At 38.6% G+C, this 26972-nt stretch overlaps 1 protein-coding gene across 2 annotated transcripts in view; it reads left to right on the top strand.

Moving 5' to 3' along the window:
• NEB (nebulin) overlaps positions 1-26972 on the top strand; it is a 252744-nt gene that overhangs the window by 92958 nt on the left and 132814 nt on the right. For both annotated transcript variants that reach the window (XM_054548869.2, XM_024243154.3), the window contains exons 61-71: positions 284-388; positions 3317-3424; positions 5686-5997; positions 8294-8497; positions 8817-8921; positions 9991-10098; positions 11791-12102; positions 12420-12623; positions 13985-14089; positions 24659-24766; positions 25881-26192. In XM_054548869.2, coding sequence (XP_054404844.2) covers positions 284-388; positions 3317-3424; positions 5686-5997; positions 8294-8497; positions 8817-8921; positions 9991-10098; positions 11791-12102; positions 12420-12623; positions 13985-14089; positions 24659-24766; positions 25881-26192 — 1983 coding nt within the window. The remainder of the gene's footprint in view (positions 1-283; positions 389-3316; positions 3425-5685; positions 5998-8293; positions 8498-8816; positions 8922-9990; positions 10099-11790; positions 12103-12419; positions 12624-13984; positions 14090-24658; positions 24767-25880; positions 26193-26972) is intronic.

Genomic DNA, 26972 nt, shown 5'->3' with positions numbered 1-26972 from the left:
TTCATGATTTTGATAAAGTAGCATAGTTTATCAAAAAATAGTCTGCATAAAATATGCTTATTCTCATTTTCCTTTTGTTAACATACATTTCAGATTATTAGAAGGCATTTATAAATACACATTCCATTATGAACTTATTACCTGAAGATGTGCATAAAACACATAATGTGTATAAGACACGTAACCTTTTCTTTTTTATATATAAAGTTTTTGTGGCCCTAAAATTCCTGTTAACTATACACAGAACTTTTTTCCTGATGAATTTGTGTATTTTCTTTGATAGCGTTTATACACAGAAGCCTGGGACAAAGACAAGACTCAGATCCACATAATGCCAGACACACCAGAAATTATGTTGGCAAGAATGAACAAAATAAACTACAGTGAGGTGAGAGCAGATTCTTTGACATTTGCACACTACTGCTTATTTCAGTTGATCTACTCTATGATGATGTGATACCAAATGACAGCTTTAGAAAGAATCCTTTTCATGCTTCATGTGAATAACAACTCTTGCATTTCTCAATCACCGTCATAAATGTCAAACTTTACGCAATATGAATTATCATTTAGGAAATACAAATGACATGAACTAATTATTTAAGCTGTAACCATGAGATTATGTAGACCACTTTCTTTTATTATTTTTTGAAGTTAGGAAAGTAGCAATTGACCTATACATGTATCTCCCCTTTATGCTAAAGCATAACTGTAGTAAATATATTTTCCATATATTGTTCCTAAGTGTGGTTTAGGATCCAAATTTAATATTTTTAGTGTATAAGATTAAAGGCAAGAACTAAAATCCACAGTACCACCAGGTAACCCACACACAGAGAGAGAGAGAGAAATATCTGTCGGTGTAAATATTAGCAAGCCCATTTCCTTTCACTTTCAGTGTGCACAGGGCCACGTGCCATCATTCCAGAATCACAGAGGCCTAGGCAGAGAGTCAAGCCTCCACTCTAGTGCAAAGGGACCCCTCCCCACAAATAGGTTTTTGACCTGCCTTTGCTTAAGGGTTCCCAATGACAAGGAGCTGATCTCATAAATCAGTCCATTCGTTCTGGAAAATTTACGAGAAATCTTCTGACGTATTGAGTCACAATATTTCTCTCTGTAAACTCACATAGTCCTCTGAAGCTGCACAGAACAAATCTGTGCCGACCCCCAGAGATGGAGAGCAGCACTAGGGTGCCTCCCCTGCCACCTTCACCCCAGGTTCACCTTCAAATCCAGTATCCCAAGCTCCTTGGCATTCCTCACATGACATCACTAGTAAAATGTGACCCTCAGAACTGAGCAAAATACTATGAGTGGGGAATGACTCACGTAGAATACACTTAACTATCGTATTTCCTCTTCTGGACATTTGACCTCTGTTCTGCATCCTGTGCTCCCAGGGTACATTGGCAGCTGTCACTGCTGGTGCACACAGAACTTGATACCAACTTAAACTCTAAGACATCTTATGTGGACTAAAGCTAGGTTTCTTCCATCCTGCATTTATGCATTTGGTAATTTATCTCTGTTCAAAGATTGGCATTTATCTCTGTAATTTCTTCTTCTTAGACTGAGCCTGTGGGTATAAGCCTGTGGAGATTTTTGTGAATCTAAGATTCTGTCAGCTGATGCGTTAGTTATTTCACCTGGCTTTGTGCCACCAGCAAGGAAAATATTGTTTCTTTGGCAGCATAAATCAACACACAGAGCATAATTTAGAGAATTTAGGTGGAATTGCCACCATCTTAAGTAATTTTATTTTGGAAATGAGACCGTAATTTTAGTGCTTGTATAGCTAGCTCTTAATTGTCACCAAAAACTAAAAACATCAAGTCTTACTCCCCAGTCAGAAAGGATTGAATTATTAGCCAAACCTATAATATAGGTCCTGTTACAGGAAACCATGCATTATATGTTCAAGAATTTCAGGAAACAAAGACCGCCCCCACCCCCCAGCCCCCACCGTGTCTAGCCAGTCAGCATTTCTGGAATTCTCAACTCTGTCTTTGCTGAAAAAGCTCAGAGATGTGTTAGTGCAACTACTCGGCTGCCAGTCCCAGGAGGCCCAGGTGCCCTTCCCCGTTTTACCTGCAACCCCCTATTCCACCCACCCAGACTGGGACGCTGCCATGGGCGCTCCCCTCTGATGTTAAAAAGAAGATAACTTTTTGGCTGCTTTCCTATTTTCTGTAGAATTAAACACCAACTTCTTAGAATGAGGCGTTCACAGTCCAACTCTGGGCTAATCTCAGCCCTCTCCTGCGACTCCTCCCTGGGGCCTCACCCACTTCCTTCAACACCCCTCTGCTTCCCCTCCACAGTGGTGCCTTGATTCACGTGATTTCCTCTGCCCTTGATGCCACCTTAGTCTACTGAAACTCTGCTCAAAGTCTGACTCAAAGGTCACCCCATCTTCAAGAACTTCCCTGATTCTCAGTTCAGAATAAATGACTCCTTCCTGGAGCTCTTCATTATTAATGTGGTTTGACTTTTCAGCAGTTGCTTCCACAGGTTATCAGTCTCTCCATCAGTTCTCCCAGGAACCTTTAGGTTGAGAGGGGTCTCAACCTCATCTTTGATTCCCAAGTACCCCACACAGTCAGAGACACAGGGTCAGGGCAGAATAAATGTGAGTTGAATTGATTGCCATGATCAACAGTTTAGCCTTTCCCTCCCACCCACATTTTACCACACTAGAACTATGAGTTTCAGCTTAATTTTTCCTGTAATTTTTAAACTGGATTTATTGTTTTAACTAAAATTTTTTAAAACAACCTATAACATGTATATATACTTAATTCAACATAATTTTTAAAGTAAAAAAGGTGCATTGGTCTTTATGGGTATCTTTTTTTTTGTTTTGTTTTGTTTTTTGAGATGGAGTTTCGCTCTTGTTGCCCAGGCTATAGTGCAATGGCACAATCTCAGCTCACTGCAACTTCCACCTCCCAGGTTCAAGTAATTCTCCTGCCTCAGTCTCCCAAGTAACTGGGATTGCAGGCATGCACCACCACACCCAGCTATTTTTTTTTATATTTAGTAGAGATGGGGTTTCACCATTTTGGCCAGGCTGGTCTCGAACTCCTGACCTCAGGTGACCCACCCGCCTCCACCTCCCAAATTACAGGTGTGAGCCACTGCACCCAGCCTCATTTTTGAGTCTTCACTTCAGCAAACATGCAGAAGGCTTAGAACTCTCAAAAGTAAGATTATTATAGGCACTGTCTGTGGAGAACTTAGTGAATTGTCTTAGTCCTCTGTCAGTTTTTAGATATAAATGTCAGCATCTGATTTTTTTTTCCCCCAAATTTAGAGTCTGTACAAACTTGCTAATGAAGAAGCAAAGAAGAAAGGCTGTGACTTGCGAAGTGACGCCATCCCCATCGTGGCGGCCAAGGCCTCCAGGGACATCATCAGTGACGTGAGTTGTCAATTCCATTCTGAGTATGTGATCAATCTAATGTGGTATTTTCACTGAACTAAATCTTAGAAAAGAACTTTTCCTGGACCTTTGAAAATATATCCTGATATATTTGTGTGGGATTTTTCAAAACCTCAGTTTTAAGGGAAATGAAAATCTTGATGTTTATAAGAGGGGTCTGTAACCTACAGGACACAGCATCTTCTGTGAAAACTGGTCAACTAAGAATAGAGAAAGATTCATTCATGTGGACACTGTTAGAGTGAAGCTGCAGGCTTGGAGATGCTTATGTAAGAATTATCACTGGCTTATAGAAAAGCTTATAGAAGAGATAACTCATAAACTTAGGTTCTGCCAGTGAGATTCAGGGCCTGGCTTTATGTAACATTTGAATAGATAGTATTTTAAAACACATGTGGCTCTTGCTATTGAAATTCGCCCTTATGAAAAGAAGGCAGTTGATCAGTACCAGAGGTGACTACTGACCTAAGATTACACTCTTTTTTTTTTTTTTTTTTTTTTTTTTTTTTTGAGACGGAGTTTTGCTCTTGTTGCCCAGGCTGGAGTGCAATGGCCTGATCTCGGCTCACTGCAACCTCTGCCCCCTGGGGTCAAGCAATTCTCCTGCCTCAGCCTCCCGAGTAGCTGGGATTACAGGCACTCACCACCACACCCATAATTTTTTGTATTTTTAGTAGAGATGGGGTTTCACCATGTTGGCCAGGCTGGTCTCAAATTCTTGACCTCAGGTGATCCACCTGCCTCAGGCTCCCAAAGTGCTGGTTTTACAAGCGTGAGGTCACACTCTTAGCAATAGCTCCTAGCCATTTAGCATGTCTCCCAGAGTAAAACTGTCATCCTTTTCTGGTGCCTCAGGGATTCTTGAGGAACAAATGACTGCTCTAAAAATCAAGGCCCACTTGCTGTCCTTTATATTGGAATCTTACGTTAGTGACTCAACTTTATGTATGTTGGACCCTCCCAGCAAATGGACTTATGCCAATAATAATAAATAATGACATCATAATAACCAAGAAGTATTGAGAACTCTTTGCTAAGAGCTTTACATGCATTGTCTCACTTACTCTTCATAATTGCCCTACGATGTAGATATTATCATTATCCCCATTTTGTGGATTGTTTAAGCAACTTGCCTAAAATCAAACTCCTAGTGAGTGGGGGAGTCGAGACTCTTCATTCCTTTCCACTGTACCATATTGTCTCTTGCTGACTCACCTACACTTTCTCAGTCAGTTGTCTTTGAGACTAGAAGCATGTATTTTGGATAACTGGCTTAGATTCCAGAATGAAGTCATTGGACATGAATAATAAAAACATTGTTGGCACATGTGAGGCTAGAACCCATGACCTTACTAAGAGCATAATCTAACCAGTTGGGTTGCTATGTCAGTTTTACAAGTACAATCAGTTTTCAAAATGATGCCAAAAGCTTGCCACTGCCATTGAATGCATGAATCTAGTAAAAATAATAGTAATAATAATAAATTCTCCTCTGTTGCTACTACAGGTGGTCCTTGCAGGAATCAGTCACTCATTTTACTGTTTATTTATTTATTTTTTTTTGAGACAGAGTCTTGCTCTGTCACCCAGGCTGGAGTGCAGTGGCGCAATCTTGGGTCACTGCAAGCTCTGCCTCCCGGGTTCACGCCATTCTCCTGCCTCAGCCTCCCAAGTAGCTGGGACTACAGGTGCCCGCCACCACGCCCAGCTAATTTTTTATATTTTTAGTAGAGACGAGGTTTCACCGTATTAGCCAGGATGGTCTTGATCTCCTGACCTCGTGATCCACCCGCCTTGGCCTCCCAAAGTGCTGGGATTACAGGCGTGAGCCACTGTGCCCGGCCTCATTTTACTGTTTATTAAAGACACCATTCCACCAAGTGAACCCTCTTCCTGACATGCTTTTAGTGTATAGAATCCAATTCTACAGGTTCCCTGGTTCAAATGTTCTCTCCCTGACTTCCACAGGTGACCTTTTCCCCACATATGCACTTCTTGTTTTCAGAGGTATCCCTTAGTACCAGGCTGTAGGTGATTTGGGGTATACACTACAATTACATGAATTCCATCTATTTTTCTACCTCTGTAAAGGCTTCCAGGATGAAAGCCAGGATACTGGCTTGAGTTAGTGCTTGTTAACAAAAGTCAGTTGAACTATGATGTAAGCAAGTTGATTTTGCACAGACTTGTGGCCTCTAAGGGGTTACAATAAAAACCTGATTTGTGCATTTTCATTTTAGTACAAATATAAAGATGGTTACCGCAAGCAACTTGGCCACCACATTGGAGCCCGGAACATTGAAGATGACCCCAAGATGATGTGGTCCATGCACGTAGCCAAGATCCAGAGTGACAGGGAGTACAAGAAGGACTTTGAGAAGTGGAAGACCAAGTTCAGCAGCCCAGTGGACATGCTGGGGGTGGTGCTGGCCAAGAAGTGTCAGACCTTAGTCAGCGACGTGGACTACAAGAACTACCTGCACCAGTGGACATGCCTGCCTGACCAGAGCGACGTCATCCATGCTCGGCAGGCCTATGACCTCCAGAGTGACGTGAGTACAGCATCTATAAATGAAGCTGTGCACAGAAATAATTTAAACTATGTGAAAATTATCCTTTATATACAATCCATTGACTTGCTCAAGTTAAGATTGATTGGTCCATGAATAAGATTTAAATCAGAATACAGTTTTATTGCTTTATTATGAATACACTAATAGACTTCATAAGAAAGTAAAATTTACAAAGTGGACTTGGTCTTGTAAAAACAAAATGGGAATTAAGTAACATTAGAATTCAGGGTCCACTAGAGGGAGACATTTTATTCTTTTAAGGAAGGAAGACACGTTTTTACTTTAAAAAGAAATTACTGTGGAATTTGTTTTTGGCTTCTTTGTAAAACAAAGAATTATTGAATTCTAATGCCTACTGCAACACTAAATATTATGCTTATGAAATAAAAGAAGTCTCTGTGTCTGTACACTACTGGACTGTTTCACAGACACTTCCTCTTAGCCTGGCTCTCTATGGAGGAGCCACATGGTAATGACAGAGCCTACTACTTATTGGAAGCAGATACACTATCTCAAATCTGGATATGAGAGGCACATTTCCTGCACTATGTATTTTATAAACTTTGAAGGAATTAAAGCACTAGCAAGTTTTGGAGACTAAAACTAATTTGTAATAATTATACATTAATTGGTTGTTCCTAAAAACTTACAGCCTACCTGAGAAAACTCCCACATCTGTTCTGTAGCTTTTGACATACAGAACCCTGTGTTTTGCAATTCTTTCCAAAAAGAAAGGCTTTGCCTGCACAGAGAAGATAGTTTAAAAGGGTTGTTGTCACCCATACAACGACAACATTGACAGATTGCTTACCATCTGTCTATTTGTTGGGCACCTTCTCTGGATTGCCTTCCTCACCCTGTGATATGACCTTCATAATGTGGGAAGTAGTTGAAAGCTAAAAAGCATTCCAGAGGTATAAACTGTTATTGTTTTCATTCTTTTTGCTTTTTTTTGAGACAGAGTCTCCCTCTGTCGCCCAGGCTGGAGTGCAGTGGCGCGATCTCGGATTACTGCAACCTTCGCCTCCCGGGTTCAAGTGATTCTCATGCTTCAGCCTCCCTGCAGCTGGAATTACAGGCTGCCGCTGCCCTGCCCCACTATTTTTTTTTATTTTTAGTGGAGATGGGGCTTTGCCATATTGGCCAGGCTGGTCTCCAACTCCTGACCTCAGGTGATCTGCCCCCCTCAGCATCCCAGAGTGCTGGAATTACAGGCGTGGGCCCCCGCACCTGTCCTGTTTTCATTCTTGCTATCGTTATTTGTGGGGGCAATAACTAGTCAGCACAGGCTAATTCTAATAGTTTTTTTTTTTTTTGTCTAGACTACAAAATACAAGTTTTTTTTATTTTCTACTCAGTTTCTGTGACAGGTGAAATCTTTCTAATGAGCCAAACAAAGATCCAATACTATGATTGTGAGTAGTTATGAATACTTAATGGGTACATAAAAATCTTCAGCAAAAAAAAATTTTTAAATAAAGTGAGAAAAATATGGCAGTATGATTTTATACAGTTGTCTGTGCTTCCATCCTGAGGACTTGGTGAGGAAGAGACTGGGGCCTTGCACAATGAAATTGTTCATTTAATAAATAAGCAATTAAATTTTATTGCCCTGAATCTTGGACAGAGTTACAGCTGTTGAAGATCTCAGGGCTTCAGGGGTTCTACAGCACTATTATATTTTAACTGTGTTTTTAAAGGCATTACAGATATTTTGAAATATATAGAAGAATACATCGCAGGGAATAAGAATCCAAAACAATCCAACCACTAGAAAAACCCACTCTTATTCATGTAATTTATCTACCCACGTTGTTTTATGTGCCACTTTAAAATTTCATGTTGTATTAATGACATTTCTACATGTCATAAATATTCTTCAATAGTGAAGCTTTTAATGGCTTTGCCTAGGCCTAAAATTGATTCACTAAGGGCCTGTTGTTTGGCATGTGTGTGGTTTCTGTCACTCCGGGTTGGTATTCTTCCCTGCATAGGGATGTTATAATTATGATAATGTTCACTGAACCAACTGACAGAAGATATTACTTGGGATCACTCCTCTCCTAATAACCTGAAATGTTTGATAACTTTTTATTATGGCTAGGAGATATTTCTGGGTCATTTTTGAGCATAATTCTTTTAGTTTGCCTTATACAATGAACTTGTTTTCTATGAATAGAAAACAGAATTGCACTTTATTACTGATTCTATTTGCATATTTACCCTAAATATTGTGGTCTTGATGAATAGTTTTTGACTTTTTTCCTCTTCTCAGAATATTTACAAGTCAGATCTCCAGTGGCTGAGAGGCATTGGCTGGGTCCCCATTGGGTCTATGGATGTGGTCAAGTGCAAGAGAGCTGCCGAAATACTGAGTGATAACATCTACCGCCAGCCTCCAGACAAGCTGAAATTTACCAGTGTGACTGATTCTCTAGAGCAGGTGCTGGCCAAGAACAATGCTCTCAACATGAACAAGGTGAGTCCCAGCTGCCTCAAGCTTCTCCAAGATGCCAGAAGATGTTATTATACTTTAATGACTAATGGAGTCTAAATTATCTATGAAGGCGTCGGGTTGCATTTTTACCTTTTAAATTACATGCTTGAAATCCTCTAAATAATTTTGATTATTCCCAGTTTCAATCTTGGTAAATAGTAATAAGACACTTCCAGTAGAATACTTTATATTCAAGTCTGGCTTATTTTTCCTAATGAGGTCAGTAATAACAGTTTTAAATGAACTTTTTGTCATTTCTATTTCAAATGATTTTTAATCAACATCTTATCTTCTTTTACAGCGTTTATACACAGAGGCCTGGGACAAAGACAAGACTCAAATTCACATAATGCCTGATACACCAGAGATTATGTTGGCAAGGCAGAACAAAATCAACTACAGTGAGGTAGGGGGCAAAAATCTGTGGCACTATATTATGGTTGTGGTGTCTATACTTAGTTTTGTGGAGATTCTAGGGCCTCAGCTGTCATGGTGCATGTGGCTCTTTCATTTAACACTCCACCCATCCAACCTTTCATCTCTGGGTTAGATATTACATTTTATGGGATTCCACTGGCAAACTGAAGTCACAATGTCTTTTCTGTTTGTGGAGATTTCCACTGTGAGTCAGTGGGACTGAGTAGTATTTTAGACACTTCAGAGGATTGTCAGATAAAATACTGGCTCATTATTTCTGCCAAAATATGCATGCCCACTAATTCCATCCCTACCAATTAGATACATCAGTAAATCACTGCACCTTTCCAGGGCAGAGAGAGTAAAGGGGCAGAAAAGGCCGCAGTTAAAATAACTGAGCTTTGTCTATAGAAAGAAAACCTTAGGCATAAGGAAGAAGTGTTCTCTATCAACAACATTGATTACTGACTTTTTTAAAAGTAAAATGCAATTTTATAGACACGTGGTTTATTAATGTGGTACAACCAAAATTTAGAAAGTTGTGATTATAGTTAACTATATTTTGTTATATTTTAATTTTTCTTATTTGTCGTTTAAACATTATAAAATATGATTGTCATGTAAATTGTAGGTAATAAAAATGAATAAAAATATATTTTTATACATACAGATAGATATTAAACATTGTTCTACCATTTTTTTTCACTTAGTGGTACATTTGGATTGCTGCTTTGCTCATCAATCTGTATTACTAGAATTGTATTAATCTATGCCGATATGTATATCATATTGATCTATGTATAGCATATTAATCTATAATGATATATAATAGGTTAATATATCACTATATATTAATGTTCATTGATATATCCCATTTATTTCTAATGCTATATAGTATTTTTGGTAGAATATAATTTATTTGCTTTCCACTATTGCCAGAAACTTGAATTGTCTCCAGTTCCTATCCTTTTTTAAATTTTAGGATATAAGTCACTTAATAATCTCTGAATTGTTGATGTCCAACCTTTTGCTTTAACTCTTTGGCTTTCTTTTTATAGACTCTATACAAACTTGCCAATGAAGAAGCAAAAAAGAAAGGCTACGACTTGCGAAGTGACGCCATCCCCATCGTGGCTGCCAAGGCCTCCAGGGACATTATCAGTGAGGTGAGTAGCAACACCCTAGATATTTACATGGATGGATGAAGTGGGGAGGCAGGATTATTACTATTATAACATTTGGGGGCCAGTTTAAGCACATTTATTGGCTTATTTTTCTAAATCAAATTCAAATTCAAAGTTTTTCATTTGAAAAAACTCCTATTTTAAGCTTCGGAAGACTTTAGTATCTATGTCCCAGGTAGGAAGGGGGTAACCTAAACCAGTATACTTCAATCCAGTATAAAATTGGATGTGATTCTACAATTTTTCATATCTACAATTATGAGAAATTCATCTCCATATTTTGAGCATGGAGCCTCACAGAAAATAGAAAATGGCAGAAGAGGTGTTAAAAAATAACTTAGTTACATGTATTGGTTCAACATCAGAAAAACAGCTGATAGAACCAAGTCTAGGAAAATCCACCTTTCCCCAAATCTGCTCTGTGTTTTTGCCAACTCATTTTTTTTTTGGAAAATTATCTTAAATGCTTCCTTCTGAGTTCTTTTAAAATGAAAACAGAAAGACAAAGACGAGGAAAACAAGAAAATGGTGAACCTAATTTCTCCTCCTGCCATCTCTGAAAGAGGTGGGTTCTTTGGTGGAAAATTCAGACTTCTTCTTCTTCTTCTTTTCTTTTGTTTTTTGTTTGTTTGTTTGTTTGAGACAGAGTCTCAGAGTCTCACTCTTGTTGCCCAGGCTGGAGTGCAATGGTGTGATCTTGGCTCACTGCAACCTCCGCCTCCCAGGTTCAAGCGATTCTCCTGCCTCAGCCTCCCGAGTAACTGGGATTACAGGCACCAGCCACCACAATTGGCTAATTTTTTTTTACTATTTAGTATTTTTTGTATTTTTAGTAGAGACAGGGTTTCACCATGTTGGCTAGGCCGATCTCAAACTCCTGACCTCAGGTGATCCACCTGCCTCGGCCTCCCAAAGTGCTGGGATTACAGGCATAAGCCACTATGCCCAGTTGAAAATTCAGACTTCTGTAAATATTTGTTAGGATTGGTGTGATGTGTTGTCTGAAATAGGGAGAAAATATCCAGTTTGCCCTTACCACCACCACCAACAAAATGCTTTTTTGTAGGTACATATTCCATTTTTCACTTGAGGAATCCCAAACAAACCTCAGTCAAATTTGATCTGCAACAGAGCAGGGCTTGTAGGATGGGAATATAATCCAGACCACTTCAGGGAGTCAAGTGCCCCAGCAGAGCTGGATTTGGGAAGGATTATGGGTGTGTTGGATGGAGGGATAAAATGGTATCTGTGGACTCAGGAATAGCAGTCTCAAAATCATATGTAAAATTTCTGGGTTAGTGATTTCATGGGCCCAAGATGAAGAAATGGCAGTACACAGTACCGAATGATCTTCCGGAAAGTGTTGCTTCCTTTATTTTCAGAAACTTAACGTCTACAAGCCATAGGACCATGTAGTTTGGCCTGTCTTCCCACTGGACTATTCCATTAGACTGTTGCTGTTAGACTATTTATGAGACTTCCCATTAGACTACTGCCCATTAGATTAGTGCTGTAGAGTCTAATAAGAATTTAGGATGAGGAGACAAACTGATATTCAGATTCTTTCATTTCTCTGCAAGAATTAGCAATTTTAAAATAATAAAGTTTAAAATTAATGAGGCTTCTAAGCCTTTCTATTCATTTTTATTTTTGAAATGACCAACTTTATTTCAGTACAAATACAAAGATGGTTACCGCAAGCAGCTCGGCCACCACATTGGAGCCCGGAACATTGAAGATGACCCCAAGATGATGTGGTCCATGCACGTGGCCAAGATCCAGAGTGACAGGGAGTATAAGAAGGACTTTGAGAAGTGGAAGACCAAGTTCAGCAGCCCAGTGGACATGCTGGGGGTGGTGTTAGCCAAGAAGTGCCAGACCTTAGTCAGCGACGTGGACTACAAGAACTACCTGCACGAGTGGACGTGCCTGCCCGACCAGAATGATGTCATCCATGCTCGGCAGGCCTATGACCTCCAGAGCGATGTGAGTAATTAAGATCCATGGTAACTGTGCTCATAATAGTAATTCATAGAAATACTGAGACAGCGGTCTAGGATTAGGTAGAACCTTCAGAAGGGATGACATTTCTTCTCTCTGCTCATTTTTTAGGCAACTCTTCCCCTTACTTTTTTTGGAGAGAAAGAAAGTAATACCTGAGATTGTATTCAGTTTGGCCTTCATATATTGAAGAATATATACATGAAATTTGACTATCCAAGCTTTCTAGTGTTATTTTTTTATTTTTGAAATCATGTTAAAACAACTTCAGTAATACTCGCTTTTGTGTTTAATCTCTCCAGAACATTTACAAATCTGATCTCCAGTGGCTGAGAGGCATTGGCTGGGTCCCCATTGGGTCTATGGATGTGGTCAAGTGCAAGAGAGCTGCCGAAATACTGAGTGATAACATCTATCGCCAGCCTCCAGACAAGCTGAAATTTACCAGTGTGACTGATTCTCTAGAGCAGGTGCTGGCCAAGAACAATGCTCTCAATATGAACAAGGTGAGCCCCCAATTTGTAGGAAAATAAGACAGGGCTATATGTCATTTAAGATACCTATTGTTAATTAAGTTAGTCTCTTTTTTAAATCCAATTAAATTGCTATCCAATGTATAGTGATTCAGTTGAATTCTCTATTCTGTTAGATAACAATATATGGGAGCATTTCTGCTTTGAAATCTCTTGTGAAATAGCCAGAGTTAAGAATGGGACAGCTCTTTGGGAGGCCAAGGCAGGCAGATCATGAGGTCAGGAGATCAAGACCACGGTGAAACCCTGTCTCTACTAAAAATACAAAAAATTAGCTGGGCATGGTGGCAGACGCCTGTAGTCCCAGCTACTTAAGAGGCTGAGGCAGGAGAATGGTGTGAACCTGGGAGGCGGAGCTTGCAGTGAGCTGAGATCGCACCACTGCACTCCAGCCTCGGTGACAGAGTGAGATTCCATCTCAAAAAAAAAAAAAAAAGAATGGGACAGCTATTTTGGGTTCAAATTGTTTGAAGTCTATAAGAGTTAGTTATATATGATTTGGTATGGTTTCTTTCTTGCTGAGTACATATTTAGGTAAGCGCAGAGCAAACAAGAAAGATGCAAGCTGGGCATGGTGCCTCACACATGTAATCTCAACACTTTTGGGAGGCTGAGGTGGGCAGATCACTTGAGCTCAGCAGTTTGAGATTAGCCTGGGCAGCATGTCAAAACCCTGTCTCTACAAAAAATACAAAAATTAGCCGGGTGTGGTGACGTGCACCTCTAGTCTTAGGTACTTGGGAGGCTGAGGTGGGAGGATCACCTGAGCCTGGAGAGGTTGAGGCTGCAGTGAGCTGTGACTGTACCACTGCATTCCAGCCTGGGCAAGAGAGTGAAACTCTGTCTCACACACAAAAAAAAGAGAAAGATGCAAATCTTCAAAACATTTATCAAAAAGAAATCTAGAGATAGCACATACAGGTACATTTGCAGCTAATAAACTAACAACAAACAGCATCAAACAAAATCATGGGAAGGATTTGTTAATATAGTCATAGTACAGATATGGATGTGAATATATGCTTAGGAAATACTTGCTTTTTATTTAATTGGAGTAGAGTGACCTGGTTACCAAACACACACACGTGGGTGTGTATGTGTGTGTGTGTTTGATTATATTATATATATTTTTCTTTTCATATCTTAGTATACATTTATATTTTGTTACAATAAATGTCTTGTAAAATCAAAGAGGTTGAAAAGAATATTAATATACAGCACATGGAACAGACAGCAAGAAAGCTGGCTCTCAACTTTGTCATGGTGTCTTAATTGAAAACTCCTGTTTACAACAAACTGTTTTTCTAATTCATTAACCTTTTTATCCTTCACAGCGCTTATACACAGAAGCCTGGGACAAAGACAAGACCCAAGTCCATATTATGCCTGATACACCTGAAATCATGTTGGCAAGACAAAATAAAATAAATTATAGTGAGGTAAGATCATTTGTTTTATTTCTTTGGTCTGGCCACATTGATTGTTGCTGATGTAGGAATGTCAGAATTATGAAATTAATCCTCACGTATGCCAGTTAGCTTAGTTAGTTTTTTATGCCATTTACCCTACCTTGAATATACATATCATTGTATTAAAAAATAGGCAGATAGAAAGGTAGATAGATTAGACAGACAGATAGATAGACAGACACAAAAATATCTTCATTTCAGGAGGGAAAAAATATCTCAAGTCAACTATTAATGACTAAAACATAACTTTCATTAAAAATAATTCTTGCTATTAATCAAATTAGTACTTGCTTCAAAATTTGTGCGGCAAGTTTATTTTCTTCAATTACCTCATCTGTAAAATAGGATTAAAATGCTTACCTTAAAGAATTTTTAAAGAATGACTAAATGAGGTAAAATATTTAACATGCCCAGTGTGGAGCCTGGTGCAAAGTATTTGTTTAATAAACTTTAATGTCTCTCCTTTACACTCAAGTCACCATGAAAATTAGATGTATTTAATGTGCTCAAAATAACTTGAGATTTATTTACAAGAACTGAAATGAGAATTCTTAAATTCACCCGTTTCAAATTGCCTGAGAACAATAAAATACATTCTTTTATGAACTATCTTCAGCCTTGCTAAACTTGTCATTGCATATCTTTGCAGTCCAGAAATACTGCTGCATAAATAGCGTCTTGCTCAATTGTTCTTGCCAAAGTCAAAAATTTATATGGTTGATTCAAGAAGGATACTAATTTTTTAAACATGTTTATGTGTCTTCATTTTTTTTTAGCAAAAAAGGAAGGCAGAATTTCCTTCGGTTTGAGAGCACTGAAAATTTTAAGTACTAATTTTTAAGATGACCAAACTTATTATTTTACCCATATTAATTACTTTTCCCTATAATAATGTAGCCTTAAAGAGGAGGCATGCTTATATCAAATAAATCATGACCAGTAAAATGAAGAGGATATGATTTCACTTTCTCCATCATTATAAAACAGACCAAAGGACAAGCCTGATTATAGATATTTGATTGGCCTTGGCTTCAGTCACTTTTGAATGGGCCATTTTCTCTTGGCCACAGAGCTTCTCAGTTGGATTATCTTCTCCCAGGAGGTTTATTTTATCCAAGGCAGACGAAGTTAGTTTCTATTCCAGATTATAATGAAGCTCTTAAGCTTCTCTCATTTGTTTACATTAGGGGAATTGAGGTAGATTTTTTTTTCAGACTGCTGGAAGGATATTGGGCTATTTTTTAATTCTAAAATTTTCAGCTGGATTTACTTTCTTTAAAATTGCATGATCATGCATTGAAGGCTCTGACTTCACCACAGTGCAATATATTAATGTAGCAAAATTGCACTCATCCCCCATGAATACATACAAATAAATAAAAATAAAATTGCGTAATCATGTTGATTCCCTGAGGAATCTAAGATCACATTTCAGAATGTGAGAATTTCTTCTCAACCCATTTCACATGGTTCCTTCATTCCATAAATGTAAAACAAAACAAACGCGGTGAGTGACGCAGAAGACGGTGATTTCTGCATTTCCATCTGAGGTACCAGGTTCATCTCACTAGGGAGTGCCAGACAGTGGGCGCAGGTCAGTGGGTGCGCGCACCGTGCGTGCGCGAGCCGAAGAAGGGCGAGGCATTGCCTCACCCGGGAAGCGCAAGGGGTCAGGGAGTTCCCTTTCCTAGTCAAAGAAAGGGGTGACAGACGGCACCTGGAAAATCGGGTAACTCTCACCCGAATACTTGCGCTTTTCCGACGGGCTTAAAAAATGGCGCACCAGGAGATTATATCCGCACCTGGCTCAGAGGGTCCTACGCCCACGGAGTCTCGCTGATTGCTAGCACAGCAGTCTGAGATCAAACTGCAAGGCGGCAATGAGGCTGGGGGACACGCGCCCACCATTGCCCAGGCTTGCTTAGGTAAACAAAGCAGCCAGGAAGCTCGAACTGGGTGGAGCCCACCACAGCTCAAGGAGGCCTGCCTGCCTCTGTAGGCTCCACCTCTGGGGGCAGGGCACAGACAAACAAAAAGACAGCAGTAACCTCTGCAGACTTAAATGTCCCTGTCTGACAGCTTTGAAGAGAGCAGTGGTTCTCCCAGCACGCAGCTGGAGATCTGAGAACGGGCAGACTGCCTCCTCAAGTGGGTCGCTGACCCCTGACCCCCGAGCAGCCTAACTGGGAGGCACCCCCCAGCAGGGGCAGACTGACACCTCACACGGCCAGGTACTCCAACAGACCTGCAGCTGAGGGTCCTGTCTGTTAGAAGGAAAACTAACAAACAGAAAGGACATCCACACCAAAAACCCATCTGTACATCACCATCATCAAAGACCAAAAGTAGATAAAACCACAAAGATGGGGAAAAAACAGAGCAGAAAAACTGGAAACTCTAAAAAGCAGAAGGCCTCTCCTCCTCCAAAGGAACGCAGTTCCTCACCAGCAACGGAACAAAGCTGGACGGAGAATGACTTTGACGAGCTGAGAGAAGAAGGCTTCAGACGATCAAATTACTCCGAGCTACGGGAGGATATTCAAACCAAAGGCAAAGAAGTTGAAAACTTTGAAAAAAATTTAGATGATTGTATAACTAGAATAACCAATGCAGAGAAGTGCTTAAAGGAGCTGATGGAGCTGAAAACCAAGGCTCTACGTGAAGAGCTACGTGAAGAGAACTACGTGAAGAATGCAGAAGCCTTGGGAGCCGATGCAATCAAATGGAAGAAAGGGTATCAGCGATGGAAGATGAAATGAATGAAATGAAGTGAGAAGGGAAGTTTAGAGAAAAAAGAATAAAAAGAAACGAGCAAAGCCTCCAAGAAATATGGGACTATGTGAAAAGACCAAATCTACGTCTGATTGGTGTACCTGAAAGTGACGGGGAGAATGGAACCAAGTTGGAAAACACTGTGCAGGATATTATCCAGGAGAACTTCCCCAATCTAACAAGGCAGGCCAACATTCAGATTCAGGAAATACAGAGAACGCCACAAAGATACTCCTCGAGAAGAGCAACTCCAAGACACATAATTGTCAGATTCACCAAAGTTGAAATGAAGGAAAAAATGTTAAGGGCAGCCAGAGAGAAAGGTCGGGTTACCCTCAAAGGGAGGCCCATCAGACTAACAGCAGATCTCTTGGCAGAAACTCTACAAGCCAGAAGAGAGTGGGGGCCTATATTCAACATTCTTAAAGAAAATTATTTTCAACCCAGAATTTCATGTCCAGCCAAACTAAGTTTCATAAGTGAAGGAGAAATAAAATACTTTACAGACAAGCAAATGCTGAGAGATTTTGTCACCATGGGGCCTGCCCTAAAAGAGCTCCTGAAGGAAGCACTAAACATGGAAAGGCACAACCGGTACCAGCCGCTGCAAAATCATGCCAAAATGTAAAGACCATCGAGACTAGGAAGAGACTGCATCAACTAATGAGCAAAATAACCAGCTAACATCTTAATGACAGGATCAAATTCACACATAACAATATTAACTTTAAATGTAAATGGACTAAATGCTCCAATTAAAAGACACAGACTGGCAAGTTGGATCAAGAGTCAAGACCCATCAGTGTGCTGTATTCAGGAAACCCATCTCACGTGCAGAGACACACATAGGCTCAAAATAAAAGGATGGAGAAAGATCTACCAAGCAAATGGAAAACAAAAAAAGGCAGGGGTTGCAATCCTAGTCTCCAATAAAACAGACTTTAAACCAACAAAGATCAAAAGAGACAAAGAAGGCCATTACATAATGTTAAAGGGATCAATTCAACAAGAAGAGCTAACTATCCTAAATATATATGCACCCAATACAGGAGCACCCAGATTCATAAAGCAAGTCCTGAGTAACCTACAAAGAGACTTAGACTCCCACACAATAATAATGGGAGACTTTAACACCCCACTGACAACATTAGACAGATCAACGAGACAGAAAGTCAACAAGGATACCCAGGAATTGAACTCAGCTCTGCACCAGGCAGACCTAATAGACATCTACAGAACTCTCCACCCCAAATCAACAGAATATACATTTTTTTCAGCACCACACCACACCTATTCCAAAATTGACCACATACTTGGAAGTAAAGCTCTCCTCAATAAATGTAAAAGAACAGAAATTATAACAAACTATCTCTCAGATCACAGTGCAATCAAGCTAGAACTCAGGATTAAGAATCTCACTCAAAACCACTCAACTACATGGAAACTGAACAACCTGCTCCTGAATGACTACTGAGTACATAACGAAATGAAGGCAGAAATAAAGATGTTCTTTGAAACCAACGAGAACCAAGACACAACATACCAGAATCTCTGGGACACATTCAAAGCAGTGTGTAGAGGGAAATTTATAGCACTAAATGCCCACAGGAGAAAGCAGGAAAAATCCAAAATTGACACCCTAACATCACAATTAAAAGAACTAGAAAAGCAAGAGCAAACACATTCAAAAGCTAGCAGAAGGCAAGAAATAACTAAAATCAGAGCAGAACTGAAGGAAATAGAGACAAAAAAAAACCCTTCAAAAAATTAATGAATCCAGGAGCTGGTTTTTTGAAAGGATCAACAAAATTGATAGACTGCTAGCAAGACTAATAAAGAAAAAGAGAAGAATCAAATAGATGCAACAAAAAAATGATAAAGGGGATATCACCACCGATCCCACAGAAATACAAACTACCATCAGAGAATACTACAAACACCTCTACGCAAATAAACTAGAAAATCTAGAAGAAATGGATAAATTCCTCGACACATACACTCTCCCAAGACTAAACCAGGAAGAAGTTGAATCTCTGAATAGACCAATAACAGGATCTGAAATTGTGGCAATAATCAATAGCTTACCAACCAAAAAGAGTCCAGGACCAAATGGATTCACAGCCGAATTCTACCAGAGGTACAAGGAGGAACTGGTACCGTTCCTTCTGAAACTATTCCAATCAATAGAAAAAGAGGGAATCCTCCCTAACTCATTTTATGAGGCCAGCATCATCATGGTACCAAAACCTGGCAGAGACACAACAAAAAAAGAGAATTTTAGACCAATATCCTTGATGAACATTGATGCAAAAATCCTCAATAAAATACTGGCAAACAGAATCCAGCAGCACATCAAAAAGCTTATCCACCATGATCAAGTGGGCTTCATCCCTGGGATACAAGGCTGGTTCAATATACGTAAATCAATAAATGTAATCCAGCATATAAACAGAACCAAAGACAAAAACCACATGATTATCTCAATAGATGCAGAAAAGGCCTTTGACAAAGTTCAACAACCCTTCATGCTAAAAACTCTCAATAAATTAGGTATTGATGGGACATATCTCAAAATAGTCAGAGCTATCTATGACAAACCCACAGTGAATATCATACTGAATGGGCAAAAACTGGTAGCATTCCCTTTGAAAACTGGCACAAGACAGGGATGCCCTCTCTCAACACTCCTATTCAACATAGTGTTGGAAGTTCTGGCCAGGGCAATTAGGCAGGAGAAGGAAATAAAGGGTATTCAATTAGGAAAAGAGGAAGTCAAATTGTCCCTGTTTGCAGATGACATGATTGTATATCTAGAAAACCCCATTGTCTCAGCCCAAAATCTCCTTAAGCTGATAAGCAACTTCAGCAAAGTCTCAGGATACAAAATCAATGTACAAAAATCACAAGCATTCTTATACACCAACAACAGACAAACAGAGAGCCAAATCATGAGTGAACTCCCATTCACAATTACTTCAAAGAGAATAAACCTAGGAATCCAACTTACAAGGGATGTGAAGGACCTCTTCAAGGAGAACTACAAACCACTGCTCAATGAAATAAAAGAGGATACAAACAAATGGAAGAACATTCCATGCTCATGGGTAGGAAGAATCAATATCGTGAAAATGGCCATACTGCCCAAGGTAATTTACAGATTCAATGCCATCCCCATCAAGCTACCAATAACTTTCCTCACAGAATTGGAAAAAACTACTTTAAAGTTCATATGGAACCAAAAAAGAGCCCGCATCGCCAAGTCAATCCTAAGCCAAAAGAACAAAGCTGGAGGCATCACGCTACCTGACTTCAAACTCTACTACAAGGCTACAGTAACCAAAACAGCATGGTACTGGTACCAAAACAGAGATATAGATCAATGGAACAGAACAGAGCCCTCAGAAATAATGCCACATATCTACAACTATCTGATCTTTGACAAACCTGAGAAAAACAAGCAATGGGGAAAGGATTCCCTATTTAATAAATGGTGCTGGGAAAACTGGCTAGCCATATGGAGAAAGCTGAAACTGGATCCCTTCCTTACACCTTATACAAAAATCAATTCAAGATGGATTAAAGACTTAAACGTTAGACCTAAAACCATAAAAACCCTAGAAGAAAACCTAGGCATTACCATTCAGGACATAGGCATGGGCAAGGACTTCATGTCTAAAACACCAAAAGCAATGACAACAAAAGCCAAAATTGACAAATGGGATCTAATTAAACTAAAGAGCTTCTGCACAGCAAAAGAAACTACCATCAGAGTGAACAGGCAACCTACAAAATGGGAGAAAATTTTCACAACCTGCTCATCTGACAAAGAGCTAATATCCAGAATCTACAATGAACTCAAACAAATTTACAAGAAAAAAACAAACAACCCCATCAAAAAGTGGGCAAAGGACATGAACAGACACTTCTCAAAAGAAGACATTTATGCAGCCAAAAAACACATGAAAAAATGCTCACCATCACTGGCCATCAGAGAAATGCAAATCAAAACCACAGTGAGATACCATCTCACACCAGTTAGAATAGCAATCATTAAAAAGTCAGGAAACAACAGGTGCTGGAGAGGATGTGGAGAAATAGGAACACTTTTACACTGTTGGTGGGACTGTAAACTAGTTCAACAATTGTGGAAGTCAGTTCGGTGATTCCTCAGGGATCTAGAACTAGAAATTCCATTTGACCCAGCCATCCCATTACTGGGTGTATACCCAAAGGACTATAAATCATGCTGCTATAAAGACACATGCACACGTATGTTTATTGCGGCACTATTCACAATAGCAAAGACTTGGAACCAACCCAAATGTCCAACAATGATAGACTGGATTAAGAAAATGTGGCACATATACACCATGGAATACTATGCAGCCATAAAAAATGATGAGTTCATGTCCTTTGTAGGGACATGGATGAAATTGGAAATCATCATTCTCAGTAAACTATCGCAAGAACAAAAAACCAAACACCGCATATTCTCACTCACAAGTGGGAATTGAACAATGAGAACACATGGACACAGGAAGGGGAACATCACACTCTGGGGACTGTTGTGGGGTGGGAGGAGGGGGGAGGGATAGCATTGGGAGATATACCTAATGCTAGATGACGAGTTAGTGGGTGCAGCGCACCAGTATGGCACATGTATACATATGTAACTAACCTGCACATTGCGCACATGTACCCTAAAACCTAATGTATAATAATAATAATTAATTAATTAAAAAACACGAACGCATCTGTTTTTTTCCTCTTAAATTCTCATTTATCTATTCTAGTTTTCTTAAGTAACAAGCTTTAAAATACATCCCTGATGATAGCTAAAAGTGTCCTCTCCTTTGAAGCACTGCATCTTTTTTAAATGTTGAAAGAATTAAAGAACTCTATTTTTTTGGCCTGAAGCCATGAGATGATTGAAGCACATTTTTTCCCACTTACACCATTTTTAAAGTGTGAACATTTATTCTTAAAGAAAAAACATAATAAATGAAGTATTTGACCTTCCAGTTTCAAAAGAAACATTCCTAGAAATTTTGAAGAAAAACAGATTCCCTCTGGAATTTATCTCAAAGATATTAAATTGATTCTTATTTTTACTTTAGCTTTTTCTTATAAAATCTCATCTTAAAAAGACTATAAACTGACACATCTTAATAATCCACTTTATAAACATAATAGTGACCCTGTAAGAGTCTTAAGTCGTTAAAAATATTTAAAAATATTAAATGCATTTGTAGCATATTTAAAATCCAGATACTAGTCCAGTATCCTTAATTCAATCTAATTTGAGAATGGGGCATAAAAATGAAGTTTAATTATTTGTATCACACTTTTTAGGGATTTTCCTTACGTTTAAGATTTTGTCTTTACACAGCCTCAACAATGAAAAGTACACTGAACAGTATAAAGTAGAGGGATGATAAAGCCTTATAGAACTGTAAATCTTTGTAGTTTTTCCCTTAAAGCCATACATTATTTCTAAATTCTTTTCCAGAACTATCTACTGGTACTGTGTCTGCTTTATCTAACTCAATAAACCTCTTAAAAGAGGAAAGGGGGAAAGTGAAATTAAAGATTAAATTGTTCAATCATAGATTGCTCTAAAGGCTGTATTTGGATATAGATGAGCAGCTTTCAAATCTCAGCTACCTACCATCCTTGAGGTTACCCAAAGGCTCTCCAAGGGGTAAACTGGCATGGATCGTTTTAAGTAAATCAGTTAACATAGCTTCAACTTCCATACATACACTCTTCTAAATTATCTGCCCAAGAATGCCCCTACAGCTTGAGTGGCATCCCACTTCTTTCATAGTCACTCTGCTCTCATGTTAAAACAAAAAAGGCATGGTTTAAAGGTGAAGAAATAAACTAGAGAACTAAATGCTACTCATTCTCTTGAACTGAATTTTGGATAGAAAAGCAACATTGCTATAAAGGAAATTATTGGGACATTTGATGAAATTTGAATATTCACTGTATATTTGATAGTAAAAGAGAATAATACTAGACAATAATACTGTATCAATATTAAATTTCCTGAGTCTGATACATATACTGTGGTTATATAAAAATATCTTTATTCTTAGGAGATACATGGTAAAGTATTCAAGGATGAAGGCCGTGATGTGTACAGTTTTCTCTTAATCAGTTCAACAATTGAAAATAATAATAATAAGTAAAATGAAGAAACACACAAACACATAGAGAGCTACAGAAAGCAAATATGGCAAAAATGTTAATAAATTGGATAGTTGGTGTTCGTTGTAGCATTCTTGCAACTTTTCTGTAGGTTTGAAGTTTTGCAAAAGGTGGAAAGTATACATTTCAAAATATTAAAACATACATTAAAATATTTGACTAAATATGATAATATAAAGATTTCATTTTTTAAATAAAGAAAAAGAAATAGTCTTATTCATCCTAGTAGTTACTATGATGCATGTCTGAAAGTATTAAAATGAAACTTTACCAAACATGGCTGGGTGCAGTGGCTCATGCCTGAAATCCCAGCAATTTGGGAGGCTGAGGCAGGTGGGATCACTTGAGTTCAAGAGTTTGAGATCAGCAACACCCATCTCTACTAAAAAATGCAAAAAATTAGCTGGGCGTGGTGGCACACACCTGTAATCCCAGCTACTCGGGTGGCTGAGGCACGAGAATCGCTTGAACCTGGGAGGCAGTGAGCCGAGATTGTGCCACTGCACTCCAGCCTGGGCGATAGAGTGAGACTGTCTCAAAAAACAAAAAACAACAATAAAAAAGACCCCACAAAACTCTACCAGACAACTTAATTCATTATTGCCCATCAAAACTTTGTAATCAAACCACCATGAGCTCCTACAAATCTCATTAAGAGATCCAATAAATTTTTACATTTTATGTTTAAAAATTATTATCAAACTGTATATTTATCTTGTTTTGATTTGTTGAATACCAATGTTGGCAATTACATAAATTTTTTGTTAAAAGGATACAGAATCAGTCAAAATTTTTATCACTGGTTCACAAAAAGGGCTAAAAGCCATTGGTATATATGATTTGTTTAATGCGTGGTTCTCAAATGACACTTCCACAGAACATTTGTGTTTTGTCTTCTGTGCATGTCTGTCCTGCCACAGAAATTGAACAGTGGTGGTGCTTTCTCAATTCACAGAAGAAGTTAATAAATAGAATTTTATCAGTTTTGCAGTTTTGACTCCTAAATCTTTGGTACCTGCTACCCTCATGTCTGCTAACAACTTCCAGCAGTTGATGAAATAATAGGGAGCAAATCAACTTTAACAGAGAGATTCAGAAAGAATGATACATCCTTAGTTCACTAAATTTGATTATGGACACATCCTCCTAGTGGTAGTATTATTATATGTTATTATATGATACTATTCTCTGCTAGTAAAAATGTTCCCAGTTCAAATTTGGAGTTAAATAAATCAACATTTCTTGATTGTTTTATGAAAAGGGCAAATGGTGAACAATCTAAACACATTAAGAGGTGTTCATTTAATGTATAACATTTATAAGATTTGTGCAAAGAGAGGTTGTGGTGTTAAAACTTGCTGAATGTGAAATTTTCATTTAAATAAATATCCAAGGATAAACAGAAAGTAAAATAAAGAGTTCTTTTTCTGATTTAAGGCTGAACATCCTCGTGTAGTTTTGCATCCAAAAGTGGTCTTCCTTTGACAAAAAATATACTTTTCTTTTCGAGTGAATGTGAATTCTATATTTAAAAGCTACTCCTTCTTTCCTCAGAGCCTCTATCGTCAGGCCATGGAAGAAGCCAAGAAAGAAGGCTATGACTTGAGAAGTGATGCCATTCCCATTGTGGCTGCCAAGGCCTCTCGGGATATTGCCAGTGATGTAAGAGCTGATCAAGTCCTAACATTTCTTACCATCATGCCAGCCACACGGAATACAGCTGGATGTCTCTTTGGTCGTCATCCACCTTAACCCCCTTCAGTGCATAGGCAAATACATTGAGGCTTGAGATACAGATAACTTGCCCAAGATCACAAGCATCACAGAGGCATAGCCTAGACTGGAATGTGGCTCATTTGACTCCTTATTTTTGGTCTTTGCTCAATAGGAGTGAGTGCCTCGATTAAAGTTAAATGTATGTATGCTGAGCTACTCACAAAACCTCAGGAACTTCCTTGGAACACACTCAAGGCAAAGATGCCAGAAAAGAAGCAGGCTTAACTGAGTTTGCCCCATCACTTGAACATAGAAGGACAAAGTCTTCTTTCTATGTGGTGCACAGAACCAATATTTCTTTACCCTAAAAATGAAAACAACGGATCCCTGGACATCTTAAAAATTAATCCAAGACTAGTAAAATTGTTCATTTTTATAGGTTTTTAAATGTTTAAATTCTGGTTTTATATATATATATATATATATATATATATATAACAAAATTTACCATCTTAACCATTTTCAAGTATACTGTTTAGTGGGGTTCAGTATATTCATATTGTTGTACAACAGATTTCCAGAATTTTCATCTTATAAAACTTAAACTCTCTACCTATTAAATAACAGAAATTGTCCATTTTAAAACTATCCCTCCCAAATCATTTGTGAAGAGGAAATTATTTCTCAGACTATGCTAGAAAATTTTAGTGATCCATGTAAACATACGCCCCAGGTGTGTTCTTAAATAGGCTCACTCACATGATGGATTTGTGAGACACTGTCATGGTTTATTACTGTAATTGGACTCTTCATTTCAGTATTCACTTTTTATCATTTTTTGCCAACATATGATTCTCTGGCATATATAAAGGAATCATTGTGGGGTTATTCTTTGGACATGTGCCAATGAGCACAACAGTCCAATATGTGGCGTTACAGCAGCATGACCAGTGAAACTCTTCTGTTGCCTTAAAGATTTCATAGAAAGCACCACCACAGAAAGAACAACAGGGAATAGCCCTTTGTGCTTCCTTCTTATTTACTGGATTCTCTCTTTCAGTACAAATACAAAGAAGCATATCGTAAACAGTTGGGTCACCACATCGGTGCCCGAGCAGTACATGATGACCCCAAGATAATGTGGTCCCTCCACATTGCCAAAGTGCAGAGTGACCGTGAGTACAAGAAAGATTTTGAGAAATACAAGACAAGGTACAGCAGCCCAGTGGACATGCTTGGTATCGTTTTGGCCAAGAAGTGTCAGACCTTGGTCAGCGATGTGGACTATAAACATCCTCTGCATGAATGGATCTGCCTGCCTGACCAGAATGACATCATTCATGCACGGAAAGCCTACGACCTCCAGAGTGATGTAAGTTTCCTTGATGTTAGTTCTGCGTGTTAAAAGCGGATCTGAAACGTGTCTGTGAGTTCTGACTAGTGCCGATGAACTGCAATTTGTTTGTATATTTCAAACAATTTACAATTAAATGTCTGAAAGGAGTTTCCCATTAGAGGTACTACAATTTGTTTTCTTCTCCGAAAGTTCTCTGTAGGAGAGGAAATAAAGTAAATATTATCAGTTCTAAACAGGTATAAATCTTCCTAGGGATTCAGGCTCCCTTTGTTTGAATCAGATGAAACTTAGTCCTTAAAAATATTTCACTGCAAACTTTTGGCTAAGGAAGTAAAAAAATGTGTGTGTTTATTGGCAGAGGGTAGTAGGGAGACAGTGAGAGGGAAAGCATATTATGCTAAATTAGTTTAATTTACATTTTATACTTACTGATGGGAAAATTCTATCATTCTTGTGTTTTTTGAAACCAGTCATCTAATACTTATCAACATTCAGCATGTCCTATTGAGAGTAAAATAAAATGAATAATTAAGGAAATACCAAACATATCTCTGTAACATCACATTTCCTTTATACACTTGAAGTTTTGTGATTTTTGAAGATGGAAATAAAAGTGAGAATTTTTTGACTGAAGTACTCACACACCATCAGTCTGAGTGTGTGGTTTTATTTGGAGCTATTAGACTACATTTTCCAAGGCTAAAAAAGCATGCTTCTGTGTAAAAATCTTGTAATACTCTCATAGGCAGGACCATGTCTTTTACTTTAAAAGATCTTTTATCATTCTTGGTGTAC

This window comes from Pongo abelii, chromosome 11 (assembly GCF_028885655.2).
Source record: "Pongo abelii isolate AG06213 chromosome 11, NHGRI_mPonAbe1-v2.0_pri, whole genome shotgun sequence".
In the NCBI taxonomy this organism is placed as follows: Eukaryota; Metazoa; Chordata; class Mammalia; order Primates; family Hominidae; genus Pongo; species Pongo abelii.
This window is presented reverse-complemented; position numbering and strand designations above follow the sequence as displayed.